This window comes from Mastomys coucha, unplaced genomic scaffold, assembly GCF_008632895.1.
Source record: "Mastomys coucha isolate ucsf_1 unplaced genomic scaffold, UCSF_Mcou_1 pScaffold4, whole genome shotgun sequence".
Taxonomy (NCBI): domain Eukaryota; kingdom Metazoa; phylum Chordata; class Mammalia; order Rodentia; family Muridae; genus Mastomys; species Mastomys coucha.
This window is the reverse complement of record NW_022196910.1, coordinates 2,445,717-2,466,089: the sequence shown is the minus strand read 5'-3', so window position 1 is coordinate 2,466,089 and position 20,373 is coordinate 2,445,717. Positions and strand designations below refer to the sequence as shown.

At 51.7% G+C, this 20,373-nt stretch overlaps 1 protein-coding gene across 1 annotated transcript; it reads right to left on the bottom strand.

Moving 5' to 3' along the window:
• Positions 1-57: 57 nt before the first annotated feature.
• Polrmt (RNA polymerase mitochondrial) lies at positions 58-11,247 on the bottom strand. The gene is made up of 21 exons (XM_031349813.1): positions 11,134-11,247; positions 10,326-10,424; positions 7,844-8,394; positions 6,681-6,811; positions 6,411-6,597; positions 5,311-5,460; positions 4,980-5,144; positions 4,726-4,896; positions 4,287-4,508; positions 3,255-4,043; positions 2,825-2,947; positions 2,462-2,584; positions 2,167-2,346; positions 1,905-1,991; positions 1,704-1,817; positions 1,562-1,614; positions 1,367-1,465; positions 591-663; positions 405-490; positions 250-326; positions 58-170 (listed from the first exon to the last, which is right to left on the bottom strand). The coding sequence occupies exons 1-21, from the start codon at positions 11,219-11,221 to the stop codon at positions 121-123; spliced, it is 3,618 nt and encodes a 1,205-aa protein (XP_031205673.1). The 5' UTR covers positions 11,222-11,247; the 3' UTR covers positions 58-120.
• Positions 11,248-20,373: the final 9,126 nt, after the last annotated feature.

The following is a 20,373-nucleotide window of genomic DNA, read 5'->3' as shown; positions in this document are numbered from 1 at the left end:
GCACAGCGTATCATTGCTCTGGTGGGTTTGCACGTCACCAGAAAGTGGCGGCTGGCATAAGTAGATACAGATTTTCATTTATTTACATTATGCACAGGTTTAGGGACAGCACAGCGTGGGTCAGCTGAAAAAGTAGGTGGATCTTATCACCTGCTCCAGATCGAAAGTACCTGTAAAGCCAAAAGTACAGAGCTAGGCTTGGGCCACCGACTCAAAGGCCAGTGTGCATGCCTCTTTTTAAACCCTTACCTGTCTGTGGCAAGGACTGTAGTGTCTCCTGCAGCTTGGTGATCAGGGCGCGCTCCGAGGGCTTTCGGGACCTGGTGCTGCAAACAAGTTAGGGTGGACATCAGTGGGGCAGCAGGTGGCAGGCAGGGCACCAGGCCACAAGAGGGGTAGCTCACCTGGAGCAGAAACGCTTCTTCAGGAACTTAGCCAGGTCTTCCAGGATGGGCTGGCTGTGTAGGCGCACAAACTGTTCGCGGCACACCTGAGGGGTTGCAGGCTCTGAGTCAGCCATGGTACAAATTCCTGGGATCAAGGCCCCATCTCCTACTTGTGGGGCTACTTGGGGCGGGGACTGGACACACCTCGTTCATCACGGGGATATCAGCGGCATGCGTCCAGAAGCAGTCGTGCACAGAGACGAAAGTCAGGCCCTTCCTAGACAGGGAGATCCTGGGTGAGACAGCTGTTTGTCCAGCTACTGCCCTGAACCTCGTTCTGACAGACGCCGTGCCCATCTGTCCCAGCACAGGGCACTCTGCCAGGGTTCCCTGGACACCTTTGGCTCCCCATTGCTCTAGGCAGTAGATGTTCAAGAAGATGGCTTCCATTTCCTCAAGCAGCTGCGGGTCTTGGAGTAGTAAAGGGAAGCCCCTGTCCCAATCCCAGTGGAGTCCGCTGTCAGGTCTGTGCCAGCAACCCCGCAACTTCCCAGCAGCACCTCCACCCTGCCCTGCCCCTCCCGCGTCAGAAGTGTCCACCTGATAGACTCGATCTACCATGTCCATGTCCCCAGAAAGCAAAACAAGGCTTGCATGCCCCAAGCAGCTAAATATCACAGAGTGAGTGCCTGAAAAGCCTAGACCCTTCATGTTTAAGAGCGTTCCCCTGGCTGGGCATGGTGGTGCACGCCTTTAATCCCAGCACTTAGGAGGCAGAGGCAGGTGGATTTCTGAGTTGGAGGCCAGCCTGGTCTATAGAGTGAGCTCCAGGACAGCCAGGGATATACAGAGAAACCCTCAAAAAACCAAAACAAACAAACAAACAAACAAAGCAAAACAAAAGCAAACAAAAAAAGAGCGCTCCCCTGAAGCAAGTGCCTGCCTGCCCCTCTGGGTCTACACTGCATCCTGGGACCCACCTGTAGCAGTGTAGGGCAGTCAGCATCATGTGGGAGGAGTCCAGGGAGTGGATGAAGTTGGGCGGGAAGCCATTTTTCTGCTTCAGAGTGTTGGGCTTCCTGTGGACCCAGAAGTTCTCGGCTGGTACCCTCATAGCCCAGAGCCCTTCCTGCCCCTCTTTCCATTCTCTCCCCTCCCCGCAGTACAGGACTCACTGGTTTTCATCCACTGAGCTGGTTAGGGTGATGCTCTGGATGCCACCTTTTACCTGCAGACCAGGGTTGGGGGATAGGTGAGTCCAGCCCTGGGCAGGGGGGAGGGGAGTGAGGGAAGAGGAGAAGGGCATTTCCCAAGTACCTGGACCTTGGACTCGCGGTGATAGGGCTGTATGATGGGGATGCCCAGGGGCGTGACCCACTCCACAGGCCAGCCGGCATGAGAGATGAGGCTGGCACTCTCATTCAGCCAGTGCTGTGGGTATGACAGGACACCAGGTTGGGTGGGCAAACCTTGAGGTGGAAGGGCCCGCCAAATAGGAGAGGGCTGGCAGGGACGCACCTGAATGGCCCGCGTGCTGGAGAACATCTCTTGTAGACTTTTGAAGACCTGGCGCACGAGGTAGTGTGAGGCTTCCCAGACAAACTCCTGTAGGGGACATAGCGGTAGACATGAATGACAGGTGGGCAGGGCCAGAAAGTTGCCCCTTTCCTTGTCCCACAACCAGAACCCAGGCTTTATAGGACTAGAGCTGTTCAGAAGACCCAGCTTAGGGTTCCCGTGCTGAAGGGAGCTACGGGTGAGGACCCCGCAGGCTGCACACCTGAGGGAAGTCGCTGAGTTCGCGCAGGCGCTTCTCTATCTGCAGGCGCCCGCCATAGCGCGTGACCCCATACACCACTGTCATCACTGTCTGCTTCACCACCTTGCGGCTGATGAAGCCCTCCAGCACCTGAGCCACCCGTACACCCTCCTTGGCGTCCTGCTGACGGAACTCCTCCACCTGGATGAGATTAAGGGGCATGGAAGCCATCACATCAACTTCTTTCCCCACTAGGGACCCCACTTGTAGAAAAACAAACCCGTGTGGAGGACAGGAGGGCTCCCCTGGCACCTACCTGTGTTGCCACTTCCCTGTACACATCTTGGGGCAGGTCCGAGGGCATTAGGTTGACGGAGGCCGCACCTATACTGTCTCGGCCTAGTGCGGCGTAATGCTGTAAGCCATTGCAGGAACCATCCTGACCACAAGGGGTGCCCATGAGCTGAGGCCAAATGACCCAATACTGACATCCCAGGAATTTTATCCCATCACCTGGTGCAAGGAGACCCGGGACCAGCCTCCCTCATAAAGTAAAGCCACTGCATCAAGAGACTAGTACCACAGGGCAATCCCAGTTTAAGATAAGACCCCACTGCAAATGCCAGTTCCTAAGGCACTTTGGGCTCAACCCCCATAGGCAATCCATTTGCACGCCCACCTGGTGAACCGGCAGGTGGGAAATGTAGGCAGCGGGGTCTGGGGACCGGACTGCTTGTGCCACCTCCATGCAGCAGGCCAGGGTCTGCCAGGGCTCATCAGATTCCATCCACCACTTCCGGCCCTTTGGAGGGTAGGATCCATGGGGCTCAGAGTCAGCACAAGCCAGCCTGGGCAGCTCAGGGAACATGGGGACATAGGGACACTAGGCAAGCATGTGTGATTAGAGGGATGAGGAGGGCCGCTCAGGTGACACTACTGACATTGAGAGGGGACACAGTGGAAAGGAAGGATGCGGACAGCTGTGGTATAGGGTTGAAAGCATATGAGGGAGGTGGCCCAAGCTTGAGTGGATGACAGACTAGCAGGGACAGAGAAAGAAAGGAGGCAGAGATTGGGGCTGCCAGCGATAGGAGCTCGTGACTCCGTACCGTCAAGGGGTTGTCAGCAGAGTCTAAGATCTCCTCCATGACCTCGTCCGCGAAAGCTAGGCGCATGCGCAGCGAGTCGCGCTTCTTGAGGCCAGTCAGGTTGATCAGGTGGATCTTAAGCCATTCCAGGCCACGTGGCCCCAGTGGCCGGCCCTCAGCAAACTCCAACAGCGCACGCGCTAGGTCACTGCCCAGGTGGTTGAAGTGCGGCGGGCAGGGGTAAGTGCGGCCGCGGAAGTCCATGTTGTGCGGCAACCAGAAGACACGGTGGCGCAAGTGCTGGGCCAGCGACAGGCGATACAAGGCTTCGCTGCGCAGACTGTGCATCTCCCGTGCCACCTTGAGGCAGCGCGCCAGCTCCTTCCTCAGCTCAGACTTGTGCGCTGGTGTGGAGCCGGGTGGTAGCTTATGCTGGGGCAGCCGTGGTACTTCTGAGCATGGGGGAGGCACACCCAAACGCATGCAGCCCTTGTCCCTGAAGATCTCCAGCACCAAGTCCAGCAGGGGCCCATTCACACGCCAGGCGCAGTTCCCCAGCTGTGTGAGTGCATCCAGGGCACCGTGCAGCTGGGTGGGAGGGCAGTGCTCCAGCAGACGCTGGTGCTGTATGGTACCCTCCGTGGCACGCATTAGTTTGGTGGAGCTCAGCAAGTAGGTGCCAGAGTGCAGCGATGTCCAGGGCAGTGGCGGGCACAGCATAGGCACTTCTGTGGTCCCGAAGGTCAGTGTGGGCTCTGCTGCCGTCTCTAGTAGCTGTGTGAAGGCAGGGTGAGGCTTGAGGATGCCCACCTGGGAGAGAAAGCAGACACAAAAAGTATGCACAAGAGGCTGAGCGCCAGTGCCTCTGTGCGATCACCCGGGGAGAACAGAAAACTCAGAGCTCTAGACTTATGTAACCCCTCCTGCTCTTTACACACATCCCAACACAGATGGGGATGGCAGAGACCTGCTGCCCTGTGTCCTTAAGCCCCACACTAGTCCTCACTAGAGGAGGGGCCCATCTAGGCCCCGGCCCTGTGGAGTCGCACTCACCTGGCGGTAGCTTCGGAAGGAGTAAACATGATAAAGCACTGGGATGAAGTGGTGACCACCCTTCCGGACCGCCAGACTTCGTGGCATCTGCACTGCCTGCACCAGCAACTCTGCCAATTGCTTGCCCAGCTGTACCAGCACTGGCACGGGCCAAGGCTGTTGCGGAGGGGCCTCCTGTGGGCCCAGCGATTCCCAGTACTCCCGAGGAAGGCAGGGTGCCACCTGTAAGGAGAGCTGGTGAGGAGAGCTGTGGGGCTGCCCACATTTTCCAGAGGAGGGAACTAAGGCGCAAACAGACTGATGTAGTTGGAGAGGGGGCGCCTGAGGAGTGGGATGGGGAGGGACAAGGTGGAACCTGTAGCAAGTGGGGTGAAGTGAACAGGAAGGGGATGTCTCCAAGGGAGCTACCCGGGTCAGCAGGAAGTCCACCCCACGTTACCTGGGTGTCAGAAGCCAGCAGCCGGAGGTACTGTGAGTACCGCTGCCCCAGCTTCTGCACATGATTAGTGACCTGCTTCTGCTTCACCAAATGCCGATTAAACACCTGAAGGCCGAGGTTTTGGGCCAACTGGGTAAGGGGCTCACCCTGTGCAGGCAGTACCTGCAGAACCTGAGGTGCAAGAGGAGCCCATGCTGTGACTGCCTGAACACAGCCATCTGCCCTGTGCCCAGGCGCCTCCAGACGCAGCCCACCTGCATCAGTATGCTCACAAGCTCCTTCTCACTCAGCAGGCACAGGAATGGGTAGAGGGTGGGCTGGCCTTCATAGGCCTGGCGGCCCATCGTGGCCTTTGTCTCCTGCAGCACACGCAGCAGATCTACTTCCCACTGCTCCTGCAGTGCCTTCAGGGTCTTCCGCTGTAGGAGAGCAGCTGTCACTGCCCTGAGCTTAAAGCCTCCTGCCAAGACCTCCCAGAGCCCCAACTGGGATCACAGCTCCAACCCCTACTGGCTATGATAGGTATGACAGCTTCAGGATGAGCCTCTGGCCATGCTGGGTACAGCCTCAGGATGTGCCTCTTACCGCCTCAATGACCTCCTTGGACATTACTGGGGCCTTCTCCACAGACTGGACACAGACACTGGAGCTCAGCTCCACATGCAGCTGCTGGTAGAATAGGTCCTGCAGGGTGTCCAGGGGCAGGTGCAGCTTTGGGTAGGACACAGGGCCCTCCTGCTGGGCACAGGAGGCAGTGAGGCTGGGCACAAAGACAGACCACCACACCCTGTCAAGAAGCCCCCTGCCAAACGTGTGTCTACTTAAAAGTAAAAACCCAGAGCACTAAGAGTTCAGACACATGGACACAGACACCTGACTGGCAACAACCAGTACAAACAGTCCACTGTCCTTAAACAGATGATGGATACACAGGAGGCCCCGCCTACACACTGGAATACTACTGAGCCACGAGTGTAGGATCGATCCTCCAACATATACCACCGTGTGAAGGGACCTTGAGGACACAGTAATCAATGAGCCCCATACACAAGCCACAGGGACTAGGGCTCTATTATGGGAAACACCCAGAACAGGAGAATCCAGAGGAAGTAGATTCGATTTGTGAGTACTCATCTGTGGGTACCAACCTACCCACAGTTCAGCCTTCCTGACACAGGGAGGAAATGGGCTGTCATGGGGCTGGTGAGATGGCTTAGTGGGTAAGAGCACGGACTGCTCTTCCAAAGGTCTTGAGTTCAAACCACATGGTGGCTCACAACCACCGGTAATGAGATATGATACCCTCTTCTGGTGTGTCTGAAGACAACAACAGTGTGCTTTTTTTTTTTTTTTTGGTTTTTCGGTATAGCCCTGGCTGTCTTGGAACTCATTCTGTAGACCAAGCTGGCCTCGAACTCAGAAATCCGCCTGCCTCTGCCTCCCAGGTGCTGGGATTAAAGGTGTGCACCACCACCGCCTGGCTGATTTTTTATTATTTTGTTGTTGTTGTTTCTCATTACGGGTGGTTGTGAGCCACCATGCGGTTGCTGGGAATTGAACTCATGACCTCCAGAAGAGTAGTCAGTGCTCTTAACCACTGAGCCATCTTACCAGACCAAATATATCTTAAAAAAAAGAAGAAAAAAAAAGAAATGGGCTGTCATGGCTTCCTGCCTAGGACTCACCTTGCTATAGACATCCTTGAGCAGCATGGATGTGTTGACTGTGTTTGGGGCCTGTGGTGGTAGACGGAAGGAAGGCTCAGCCTTGACCACTGCTCTCAGGAGTGCTGCCCGGTCCTCCTCTTCCAGAACCAGGTCGGTGAAGAGCAGCTGGGGCTGGAAGCCTTCTTCCATCATCTGCTTCAGACACCTGAGGCAATACAGGGGTTGGGGGGTGCAAACTTAGCACTGGGGGTGGGGGGAGGCAGGGCCCCAAGCACATTCCTGACCCACCTCTGGATGGTGTGAGCGTCCTGGTCCCTGCGTCCCATGCACTGGAGTACGGCTGCATAGGAGCACAGGTCTGGGGAAAGGCCAGCGTCCTCCAGCATGATGAACACATAGACCAGCTCTCTGAAGGAGCCCTGGGACAAGGCGGGGTATGGGTCAAGAACAATACCTGGACCCTGACCAATGTGTCCCCTAAAAACCTCAGTAGGTGAGAGAACAGGGTATCTTTCTGATGAACACTGTTGTTAGAACTTGAGCGAAGGCCTCTTGCAGGCCAGGCACATGCTCCACCACCAAGCTATAGCTTCAGGGCTTGGGTTTTATAGCAGGCTTGGGTTTTGTTGTTGTTCTTTGTTTGTTGAGACAGTGTCTCAGTGTGTAGCCCTAGCTTGCCTGAAACTCACTAAATAGGTCAGGCTGGCCTTGAACTCACAGACCTGCTTCTTGTCTGCTCTTACGTTTCTTCCTCATTTTTGTTTTGTTTTTCTATCTTTGAACTCCTAGACTGACACTCTCCTACCCTGCTAAAACGTTAGGGAAGAAACTGAAGACACACACCTCTCACAGCACCCCAAGTTTCCACCAAAGGGATACACAGAAAGCAAAGCAAGCTCCCCCACCCTGGAGCATGGAATGTGTCCACAAGGCTTAGCTGCCGCTGGGCCAGCAGGAGCAGCCCTGCTCAGGAGACCCAGAAGTCCTGCATAGAACACACTCAGGCTCTCCCAATCTCTTCCTTTACTTTAGCAGGGTAGCAGGGTTTTTTTTTTATTATTATAAATAAGTACACTGTAGCTGTCTTCAGACACATCAGAAGAGGGCGTCAGATCTCATTGTGAATAGTTGTGAGCCACCATGTGGTTGCTGGGATTTGAACTCAGGACCTTTGGAAGAACAGTCAGTTCTCTTACTCACTGAGCCCTCACTAGCCCTGAGGGGGTAGCAGGGTTCTAATGTGTAGACCAGGCTGGCCTCTAACTCAAGAGATCCACCTGCCCCTGCCTCCCCAGTGCTGGGATTAAAGGCGTGGCCACCATGCCAGGATCTTCTAATTGGTTTTTTGTTTTGCTTTCTGTTTATATTTGTGTTTAAGGAAAGAGTGTTTTCTCTCTGAAAAGCCTAGAGGAAATTCCCCAGTGGAAAGCAGACCTTGAGCCGGGTCTCACCTTGCGGGCCCAGCCGAGCATCACAGTGTTGTACATGTCCAGTGTGAGCACTTGCTGCTTGTCCGCGTTGTCATGCTGAATGACCAGCACGTGGTGAGCGAGGGGCACTTGGCCGGTGCAGACACAGCACTCAAAGAAAGCCAAAAACTTCTGCTGGAGGACCAGAATGTGCGTCTCCACCACCTTGGCTTTCGTCCTGGCCAGGGTTCCTGCCTCACCTGAGCTGAGCTTCGCCAGGGCAGACTGAAGGACCCTGGCCAGCTGCTCTTCCTCTGAGCTCTTGGGCGCCCCCTTCTTGCTCTGTTGCAGGTAGCCAGCTAGCTTCTTATTCCGGATCTTGGGCTCCTTGTAAAGGGGCCAGGACTCCAGTGGGCCGGTTTGCTTCTGCCTGTCGACTTCCTCTTGGCGCCTCTGCTTCACCTTTTTCTCAGCCTCCAGCTTCTGCGCCCAGCGGCTGCTGCGGACCTGTGGAGGCCGGTCCACCTGCACTGTCTTCACCCTCAGATCAGGCGTGCCCTCTGCCCGGAGCTGCCGCACCCGAGCCTCCAGCACTGCAGAGAAGGGTATAGACCGCTATTGCAGCTCAGTATGCTCCAACCCTATCTCAGGGTCATCCCAAACACTGTCTCCTGGCTGTCACCATGCCCTTGGCTCTGCCTGCCAACCCCCCGCCCCCATCACCTCCTGCCTGCTGTCGCCTGCTTCTCCCTCCTTCACTCCGCCAGCCTTAAGGGCTCCAACCTCAGAGTTTTGGCACATGCAGGCCCTGGCCAATATATAGTAATACATAGTGCCTGCTGTTTGATACAGGCACATACTTGATACAGCTCGGGGGAAACTGCAAACATCCCTGGCTCAGTGCCCTAGGCACCAAAAGGCAATCACTGGCACTATACAGGGAGGCCCTACTATATAGCTTTCAGAAGTAACCAAGCTTGCACATAAAAAGGCCGAAGGCTGGCCAGGATCACAGCAAGCAAACAGCGATGGTTAGCAGTGAGGGCATTAACGGGGCAGGCTGAGCCACACGGCCAGCTGTTTGTCTTCCCTTCCCAGAACTCCAGTCCCTGGCCCAAGGTCGGTGTGAGGCAGGGGCCTGGCTCACACTGTACAAACGGAAAGTTGGGGGAAGTGTAGTGGATGCAAGAGGGTCAGAATTCTGGGAGAGATCCTGCCTCAATGAACATCTCATGGCACTCAGGGTACATCACAGAGGCAGAGGACACATCTGTGTGAGGCCACCTGCAAAGCAAACAGGTGGCAGGCGGGGACACTGACTTCTTCCTGAAGGGACCCAAGAGACAAGAGGCTGCAAAGGCCCCGGGGGAGAACTGGTTGGTCTGTCAGCAGTAGAAGAGTTCCATGGCTGCTGTAAGCCCCATGGTCCACAAAGCACTCTCTTCTGTAATGACAGAAAGAAGCCCCATGAGAGGGAACATGCACCATGCACTGAGTCTGGCCGGGCGGTGGTGGTGCAGGCCTTTAATCCCAGCACTTGGGACGCAGAGGCAGGTGGATTTCTGAGTTCGAGGCCAGCCTGGTCTACAGAGTGAGTTCCAGGACAGCCAAGGCTACACAAAGAAACCCTGTCTCGAAAAAAACCAAAAAACCAAAAAACAAAAAACCATGCACTAAGTCTGTAGAACCCTCTGTCCAAATGACAGATTCCAGCATGAGAAACCCTGGAGTGTGAGTGAGTCAGGAATCAGTCGCTGCTGAGGGTGGAGTAGAGCCACAGTCAGACCACTGTCTTTACCTCTCTGCCCATCCCTCTAAACATCTCCACCTTCTGCAGTTGCCGTGTAGATCTGACATAGAATCAGGAGGGAAACCTGGACACCTTGTCCACTAGACTTGGTGGCATAACACTTAAAATTGGGTTCCAAAGTCAGTGGTCGTGCAAACCTTTAATCCTAGCACTCCAGGGGCAGAGGAAGGCAGACCTGAGTTCAAGACCAAACTGGTCTACAAAGCAGCCAGGACTATCTACACAGAAACACTGTCTCGAAAAACCAAGAAAGAAAAGAGAGAGAGAGAGAGAGAGAGAGAGAGAGAGAAGAGGGAAGGAAGGAAAGAAATAAGGGAAGAAGGGAAGAAAGAGACAGGCAGGCAGGCAGGCTGGATTCCAACTGCACCTTGACTTTGCAGGACTAAAACTGGAGACTCTCCTACCTCAGCATAGACCATTCCAATAATGCATCTTGGGTATTTGTTCAGGTGTAATTTGGGGCCTCAACTGTCTTCCTGAAGTGAGAGTCCCAGGTGGGAATCTGGAACTCAGGGAATGGAATTACAGCAGCTCCCAGAAACAGCACGGCACACAAGAGGACCCACAGAACCACAGACCAGACAGTCAGACAACACTGCCTGCTCAGTGGACTCTGGACCACATTTTATACACTCCCTTGGAGTGGTCAGGTACAGTGCAGAGCCCACTCCCTCAAGGCCTCACTGTGTAGAAGGGCTTAGGACACCAACTCACCTTCCAGCAGTTCAACATGGCCCCACTCCCTCTGGACATCTCGCTCTCGGGGACTGGCAGCAGAGCTCCTTCTAGAGATGCAGAGGCCACCGAGAGTCCCTGGAAAGAGACATGAAGAATAAGAACACAGAAGCCACCATATCAAGTGAGCAGTGTGGCATGCACACTTCTTATCCCAGGACTCTGGAGGCTGAGGTAGGAGGGTCTCCTGCTGGATTCCAACTTGGGCTACAAAGGGAGTTCTAGGATAAGCTAGTGTGAGGTCCTGCCTCAAACTTACCTCATGCCCAGAAAGAAATGGATCAAAAGACAAGGACAGCTTGTCAAGACAATCACAGGCACGAGAGATAGTTCAGGCCTGTGATCCCAGCACTCAGGAGGTTGAAGCAGTAGGGTATGAGTTCAAATGCAGCATCCAGCATGAGCCATATGGAAACACCATGGCTCAAAAATATAACACGCCCCGCCCCCAAATAAATCAAGACCCAGAAAAAGACCAAGTTCAAGGGCAGAGTAGGCCAAAGCTATGAGTCGGGGAGTAGGATCCAGCAAGAAGTACACCTAACTAAAAGTAGCCAAAGGTCAATATCAAGATCCGTAAGTTCCCAACAGTGGGTCAGAGGCATGCAAAAGCGAGCAACAATCAAAAGTCAAAGTGCCCTGCGGATTACCCTCGAGAGACGTTGCCAACTAGTACCCAGCTAAATGGGTTCCCAGAAACTTCTCCATAGGTCAAAGAACGAAGGTTGGAGATAACCGGGATCCCAAGGAAGGGAAGATTACAGTCCTGGGTCTGACACTCCTTTACCTTCCTCCGAAGCCGGGCGGTGGGGCCCAGGGGAGCGCAGAACCCGGCCAAGCCCCGCTGCGCTTCGGGTCCACCGGAGCGCCGACATGCCGCTTGCTGCCCGCAGTGCGCACGCGCACGTGCCGCCTGCAGGGAGTTGTAGTTCTGCGACTGCCGGAAGTACGCATAGGGTCTGCCCTGTGAGAGGAGCCGAAGGAGAACTACAACTCCCGAGAGGAAGTGGGCAGCATGGCGGCAAGAGAGCATGCGCAGAAATACTCTTCTGATTTGTTCTTTCCTTTTCTTTTGACAGGGTATCTCTGTGTAGCCCTGGCTGTCCAGGAACTCACTCTGTAGACCAGGCTGGCCTCGAACTCAGAAATCTGCCTGCCTCTGCCTCCCAAGTGCTGGGATTATAGGCGTGTGCCACCACTGCCCGGCATATTCGTTCTTTTCATATCCAAGTTCCTACTTTGGTTTTTATAATTTTTTTGTTCTTTGATGGACTGGTTTCTGCTTTATTTGTTCGTATAAATATGCATAATATATACACGCGTGTATATATTATGTGTTATATACACATTTTTGGCACAAAGTCTCACTATGCAACCATGATTGTCCTGGAATTCAACAGGATGCCCTTGAACTCAACAAATATCCTCCTGCCAGGCAGTGGTGGCGCACGCCTTTAATCCCAGCACTTGGGAGGCAGAGGCAGGCAGATTTCTGAGTTCGAGGCCAGCCTGGTCTACAGAGTGAGTTCCAGGATAGCCAGAGCTATACGGAGAAACACTGTCTCGAAAAAACAAAAACAACAAAAAAGAAAGAAATATTCTCCTGCTCTGCCACCCAGTACTGGGATTATAAGCATGCACCACCATGCCCAGTTCCCACCCTGTTTTGTTTCTCCTCCTCCTCTTCCTGCTTCTTCTTCTTCTTCTTCTTCTTCTTCTTCTTCTTCTTCTTCTCTCTCTCTCTCTCTCTCTCTCTCTCTCTCTCTCTCTCTCTCTCTCTCTCTGTATGTTTGTATGTATATGTGTTTGTGCAAATGGAATCCAGGGCCTTAGAGAGATGGAAAAGAAGTTTAAATAGTACCACATCCCTATTTCATTCATTCATTCATTCATTCATCCATCCATTCATTCATTCACAGAGTCCCAGGTAGTTCAGATTGGCTTCCAATTTACATGTATGAGAACTAATCTTGAAATCCTGACCTTCCTGTCTTCTCCTTCCCAGTGTTGGGATGAGGGACCTACCTACACTACCACACCTGATTTATCTGTTGCTAGACAAGCACTCCTCCCACTGAGCTACAACTGCTCCCCCCCACACCATGTGCTTTCCCCCACCCCGGAAAGAATGACTCATGTAGCCCAGGTTGGTTTCAAACGTCTTATGCAGTCAAAAATGACAGTGAACTCCTGATCTTCCTGCCTTCTAACTCAACAGTTGCTGGGATGACAGGTATGCACTATCACACAGCAGCATTTTATATTTGAGACAGAATCTCACTAAATTTTCTAGGCTAATTCTGTAGTTCAGACAGTACCCTCCTGAGATGACCTGGGCCACCAAAAATAGCTAATTTTCTCAGTACTAGGGCTTCTACTGTCCGGAGCGCATCAGTGAGAGCTGTGGATTTATAATCCCAGCCCTTGGAGGTGAAAGGACGAGGATTCAAATTCAAGCACATAAAATGTGCATAAAACCTTCAATCAGGCGGTCAGGCAGATAAGATTTATTTATTTTCTGTATCTGAGTGCACTGTCTCTGTCTACCAGAAGAGGGCATCAGATCCCATTACAGATGGTTGTGAGCCACCATGTGCTTGCTGGAAATTGAACTCAGAACCTCTGGAAGAGCAGCCAGTGCTCTTAACTGCTGAGCCATCTCTCTAGCCCCAGGTGGCACACACCTTTAATCTCAGCATTTGAGATGTGAGGCAGGTAGATCTCTGAGTTAAAGGCCAGCCTGGTCTACGGAGCATGCTCGAGGACAGCCAGGGGAAAAAAAACTAAAATAAATAACTAAATAAATATCTAAAGTCTCTTTGGAGCTGGAGAGATGGCTAATTGGCTTAAAGCACTGGCTGGTCTTCCAGAGGACCCATTCAATTCCCAGCACACACACTGCAGGTCAGAATTGTAACTCCAGTTTTAGGGGATCCAGCACCCTCATACAAACATATATGCAGACAAACTACCTATGCACATAAAATAAAAATAAATAAATTATTAATAGAGGGAGAGAGGGAGAGGGGAGGGGAAGATGGGGAGAGGGAGCGAGAGGAAGAGCAAGCAATGTGGTTAATTCCTGTTCTCGGGCTTTACACTTCAACTGTGAAGGTTCAGAGAACTCCATCATGTGTCCCAACTGCACAGGGCATGTTAAAAAAGTGTGTGGGAAAGCCTGTGGCTCCTTAAACTTCAATGGAAAATCCAAGCTATGGTTCAAGATCATGTTTCCACTCATCCTGGCCTCCATAGGACAGGAACAGAGCAAGAAGAGTGAGTGAGACAGAGACGTGCTGTTAGGTGATCTGCTTAGGTGTAGGCAGTCAGATCGTGCCCACGTGGGGCTCAGTGAGGACAGCCCCGGGGACTCCAACCAGCTGTTATGTGAAAGACAGGGGCAGGGAGAAATGCCAGCCAGTGCAAAGGCCCTGGGGCATGAGAAGAGTTTCCCAGCCTCTGGAGAAGCCTCCAGGGCAGGATTCATGGGACTTCCTCTGATTAAACTCAAGCTGCCACCTGCACTCAAGTTGAGGACCAGACCTGTGGCCCCTCCATTACACAGTTCAAGCTGCCCACGTAGGCGGGGCCTTACTGATGTCACTGGCTGGGAATGATTCAGTACCGGGCACTGCCCTCTGCAACCAGCTCAGATCATTCCCCTGGGTACCTGAGGCAGAGTGACTTCCTCTTAGGGTCACCTTCCTGGTCCCCAGGGATGAAGCAGCAGGACCTGTATGTAACTCCAAGACAGCTACCTCACATCTCTGTGGGTCAGAAGAATCAGGGACTCAAGTTCTTCTGGTGTCCCATATTATTCAAGTTCCTCTGTGATTTGCCAGAGCACCAGACTTTCTGGGTTTTGTGTCGTTTTTGTTTGTTTTGTTTGTTTGTTTGCTTTGCTTTGTTTTGTTTTCTGTTTTTTGAGACAGGGTTTCTCTTTGTAGCCCTGGCTGTCCTGGAACTCACTCTGTAGACCAGGCTGGCCTCAAACACAGAAATCCACCTGCCTCTGCCTCCCAAGTGCTGGGATTAAAGGTGTGAACCACCACTGCCCGGCTAACACCAGTCTTTCCACATCAGGAGTTTTCATACTTTGCTGAATCTCAGTCTAAAGATCTTGGACAAGGATGTTTCTCCTGAGCCACATCCCAGCTCCTCCTGATTCCAGGCAGGGGCTCTACCCCTGACCATGCCCACATCCCCTTACTGGAGGATTCTAGGCAGGGGCTACAGCCCCTTGTGTTTACCTCAGCTCCCCAGCTGTGATTTAGGGTCAGTGATAGGTTATCCCAGTCTCTTTCCACTATAGTCAATAGTCAACTACAGTCGCCGAGTCAATGGAAAGCAGAGTCACTACTGTCCTGAAGGTGAGGTCAGGTTTCCTTATGAAACAAAGAATTTTGAAGCCTGGTTCATGATTGTGGTCTCAGATATTCAGGAAGACAGAGCGTATGAGGAAAAACCTCTACAGCTTATTGAGACCCTGTGTCAATACAGAAACTAAAAACAGGCCTGGGGGCAGGGCTCATAGGTAGAACCCCTGCCTAGACTCCCCCAGTAAGGGGTTGGGGGCATGGTCAGGGTGGATCCCACACCTAGGATCGCCACCTAGAATCACCCCCCCCACTCCCAACCCCACCCCGAGAGGAGCTGGGGAGTGGTTAGGGGCTAGAGCTCCACCTAGCACGCCATCGTGAGGCGGCTGGGGGCGTGGTTCAGGGATAGAGTCTGCCATGTGGGAAAAGGCCTGGGTTCAATTCTTTTTTTGTTTTGTTTTGTTTTTCAAGACAGGGTTTCTCTGAGTAGCTCTGGCTGTCCTGGTACTCACTCTGTAGACTAGGCTGGCCTCGAACTCAGAAATCTGCCTGCCTCTGCCTCCCAAGTGCTGGGATTAAAGGCATGCGCCACCACCGCCCGGCTGTGTTCAATTCTTAGTACCAGCAAGAAAAAATCCCTACTAGTTTCTTGCCAAGAGTACTGTCAGCTCATGCCCGTCAAGCCAGACCAGTACTACTTGGGACGCTGGGTTCAAGGCCAGCCTGAGCTAATTTATAGAGTGAGACCTTGCCCTGTCTTAAAAAAAAAAAAAAAAAAAAAAATCAGGCCAGCCAGCAAGGTAACTTAGCAACTAAAGGTGCTTGTCACCAAGCCTTAAAACCTGAGTTCTGTTCTCAGGCCCCATTTAGTAGACAGTCCAGCGGCAGATGATCTTCTGACGTCTACCTTTGAGCTCAATCCAAAACTAACTAAATAAGAAAGAACCCAGCTTGGCAGCACATACCTTTAATCTCAGCACTCTGGAATCAGAGGAAGGCAGATCTCTGAGTTTGAAGCTAGCCTGGTCTACAGAGTGAGGTCCAGGACAGCCAGGGCTGCACAGAGAAACCCTCTCAGAAAAGAACAGACTGCTGTAGAGTCCACTCATCCCACACCTGCCACCCCAGCATTCAGGAGAGTGAAGCAGAAGTGTTGAACATAGTCACCACATGACTCAGCAATTCCTCCCCCCACCCCATGTGTGTGCCCAGAAGAAATGAAAACCCACATCCACACCAAAACTTAAAAGAGTAACAGCACCCAGAAGGTGGAGACAGCCCAGTTTCCACACACCTGGATGACAGGCACATAGTATGGGCTGTCCCTATCTTGGAATATTACTCAGCCATGAACAGGAGTGAGACTCTCACACATGCCCTTAAGGACATGGTGCTCAGTGAGAGAACCAGCTCCCAAAAGATACCCAGTGGGTGTCTCCATGAGAGGAAATGCCTGGAACAGAAGAATCCAGAGACATAAGCGTGGACTTGAGAGTACTGGGAGCTGGTAAGAAGATATGGTGATGGCTCATGGGGACAGAGCTTCCTTTGGGATGATGGAACATTCTGGAGTTTGACAGACAAGAGTTGCCCAACGCTTATGCACTAATAACTGAGTTTATACACTAAATGAGTGATTTATGTGGTATGTAAATTATATTTCAATGAGCTGTTATTAAATTAAGCCAAGTCACACACCTCCCAGGTGTGCGTCCTGGCATCTCATTACAGGGAATCCAGAAATGTCCACGGGTGCAAGGGGCTCACGCTAGGGGAGGAACTTTGAGTTCTGGCCACAGAAGAAAAGTGGCCGGGTGGCAGTGGGTGCTGTATGCCACATTATTTTCCAGCAACCTGCCTAGACTTCCTCAGGACCCTTCCAGACAGACACCCCCTTGCGGGCTTTCCTTATAGAGAAAGCATCCAGGTATGGATGGCCAGAGTCACAGGGCCTTGTGCTTTGTATGTGCTGCGTGTGCTCCAGATGGACCCAGGCATGGGGAAGCGCTGCTCCTTCTTATCCTGGGCACCACCCCCTGCTGTGACCTGCCCAGGCACAGGAAGAGTCAGGATCTACTGAGCCACCAGGAAGGAATCCTGGCATCCTGAAGGACTAGTTGTCATCCCAGAGGGCTCCCCAAAAGGTAAACTTGCCAGCAAACCTCGCCCTGGTGCTATTTAAAGGTGTCACCTGGGGCCAGGGGGAGGGGACTGACACTAAGAACCAATGTTCCCCTGCATTAGTGACTCTAGACTGCATTTGAAGGTTGTTTCCTCTAGCCTCGGAGCCACAGGCTACTGGGCAGGTGTGGGTGGCCATGGCTGCCCTGGGTGTCTCTTGGGGATGGGCGTGTCTGCAATGAGGAGCTGGTGTCTGGGTGGACACACTGCCCCAGTTCTGCTGCCTGGATGCTGTCTTCTTGTTCTCAGTACCTCATAACCTGGTGGTGATATATATGTCTGTCTGTCCAGCCTAAAAATAGTTTCTCACATCGGTCACTGTGCCCACTTTTCACCTCAGCCTTCCCTGACATGCCATAGCTCCTCCCTAGGGGAAGCCTCAAAATCTCCAAGATGAAGTCGAATTGTCCTGTGCATGCTCGACCCCGCTGGCCAAGTGAATTGTAACACTGAGTTTCTGGGGATAGAGTGAGATGCTTACCTGCGGCTAAGTCTAGAGCTGCGCTGCCAGCTGTGCCATGCGTTAAGTCTCCAATGCCAAGTGAACATTTTTCAGTCTGCATGTCACTCCTTGTCTGAAACAGCTCATGCTTTTTGCTACAGGGCTTCAACCTAAGTCCCCAAGGCTGTTTCAGATGGTAAGAAATTATCTTGAATCTCTCTCTTGGATCGGCACTCATTGGTCCACTGGCAGCCCTTGCCACGTCTCCTGCACACCCCTGGAGTCTGGGCTTTCTTTCTGGTTTATATTTAGAAAAATTATTGTCATCAGAGATACCTTGTTCACAACTTTGTTGCAAATGACCATATTTCCCACAGTTAAAACACTGGGCATTTTGAGATCTCAGGCCTTTAACAGCTTGGTCACAGTCTCTTTGTAAATGACTGTATTTCCTGCAACTGAAGCACCAAGCATTTTGATATTGGAGACCTGTAGCTACAGCTTGATCTATTGTATCATCATGGTACATGTTACAGCCAACACTGGTCGGATCCCTTATCCTCTGTCCATAGGTGCCGATGGAGCCTTTAATGGTCTAATAACTCTTTTACATCCCGTATTCACATTTTCATGCGCCATAGTCTCTATGGACACCTGCCTTGAGTCAGGGTCTGCTTCGGCTTTGCTCAGAGTTAAGACGTCATCCTTGGCATGTTCTCCAGAGCCTTGAGTAATCTCTGTCAGGAGGCTGACCTCCCTGGCTCTACGGCTTTGTCCCAAGCTCTTAACGAACCTGAGCGACATTATTCTATCATAGCAGCACTAAACTGAATCCCCTCCTGTCTATCAGAGCACCGCCCTTCACCCAGCATGGTCTTTTGCTATGACCATTCCCCTCAGGCTAGTTCACTGTTCACAGCTTCTTCCCGTCACCATGGTAACCACTGTGTCTGCAGACCCGCCTCTAGTACAGCTGTTACCACTCTCTTCCAGTCTTGGGAATAATTTTATTTTGAGTAGTCCAGTTATTTAGAATTTGTTTCACACAAGGGAAATGCATCCCATATGAAATCACAACCTCTTTAGAAGGCCTTGGATCTATCATTTCTACAGGATCCCATCCTATCTTGTCATAACCTTGTCCCACCATTAGGCTTATGCTGTATGTGTACTGGGAAAAATGGTGGTGGCCTCCTAACCCCAGCCCACCCCTTCCCTAACTCTGGCAAGTTGTTCCAGATTAACCCTTTCTTTTTTTTTAAAAAGATATATTTATTATTATAAATGAGTACACAGAAGATGGTGTCAGATTTCATTATGGGTGGTTATGAGCCACCATGTGATTGCTGGGATTTGAACTCACCTTCAGAAGAGCAGTAGGTGCTCTTACCCACTGAGCCATCTCACCAGCCCCAGATTAACCCTTTCTTTCCAAATGGGCCGTTTAATCAGCCTGTCTTCCTGCTTTTCCAGCTGTTCTCTGACTGGATCTTCCTCTGGAGAAGTTTTTCCCCCTTCTCGCCTGCAGGAAAAGCCTGACCGCTCTCTGTCTCAGTCATCCAGGCTGAGCCCTGTTCTCTCTTACTGGTGCTCCTGATTTCCCAAGCACTTCCATCTCCTCCCTCACCCTCTCCAGTTGCACTCTCCAGAGACCCCTTTCTTTTTCCACTTCAGCCTCTTTTTTTGTTGTTGCTCTTTCTCAGGCCCCTCCATTTCCACCTGCAGTTTTCCCAACTGCTCAGCCGTTCTTCTAATCTTTTTTTCCAAAACAGAACATACGAAAAATAAAAGGAAAAGAAAATCCCCTCTAGGAGCAAGGCAGGGATATTCCAGTAGTAACAGCACCAATAAATTTTTGCTGGTGTCTTGAAAAAAAGAATCCATTCCTTCATCCTCTGCCATTTCTTCTATGGGCAATTGAAGTTAAATTCCTTTTTTTATTTTTATCCTTAACTTTCAAGCCCCATGTTGAGGCACTACATGTAGCTAGCCTGGCTACATGGGCTAGCCATGGGCTCTTTTCATCCCTTCCTCCCCAGTCTCATCCCACCCCCACACCCCCAGTCACTAGATAAGAGAGAAAGAAGGATGGGGGAGGAGAGAGAGATCCTTGAATCTAATTTTTGTTTTGTTTTTCAAGACAGGGTTTCTCCTATGTAGCCTTGGCTGTCCTGGAACTCACTCTGTAGACCAGGCTGGCCTCGAACTCAGAAATCCGCCAAGTGTTGGGATCAAAGGCGTGCGCCATCACTGCCCTGCTGAATCTAATTTCTTTCTTCTTTGACCACAACTACTAACAAACTGCAACCAAGCCCCCTGAACGACCTACAATCAACCTATCCAGACTCTAGCATTTATTTATTTATTTATTTACTTATTTAGCTGGTTTTTCAAGATAGGGTTTTCTCTGTGTAGCTCTGGCTGTCCTAGGGTTTGCTCTGTAGACCAGGCCTTGAACTCACAGATCTGTCTGCTTCTGCTTCTGCTTCCCAAGTGCTGGGATTAAAGGTGTACACCACCATCACCACCCAGCTGGGCACTAACATTTATGTACCCTCTGAAAGGTTCCCAGAATTCCAAAGGTCACACACAATCTCAGAAACTATCTGCAGCTGGCAAAAACACATCTCTGCTAGAGCATGAGGCGAATCATAGTCAGGTGCTGTGGACACTCTGAAGCAGCCCCATATCCCATACCTGGGATTAAAACAAAAAACACATTCTTGAAATATTTCTGTGCTTTTAAAAGAAGCCAAAATTCAAAATTGTCACTACAATTGACACCTTTTGAAATCTAGCGTACCTCATTGCCATCTGTCTGTCTCTCGCTGTCTCTGTCTGTACATCTGTCTCCTATCTTTGTCTTTTGTCTGTTTCTTTGTTTTCCCTTTCTTCCGTCTCTCTGGTTTCAGTCTATCTCTGGTCTGTTTTTCTTTCACCTCTGTCCCTTCTCTGTTTGCTCTTTGTCTTCTGGTTCTGGTATCTCTGGTCTCTCCATCTCTGGGCTCTTTGTCTTCAATCTTTGTTCCTCTGTAATTTCGTTCTTCTGTCTCTAGTCTGTATCTCTCTCCAGCCCTGCACCTAT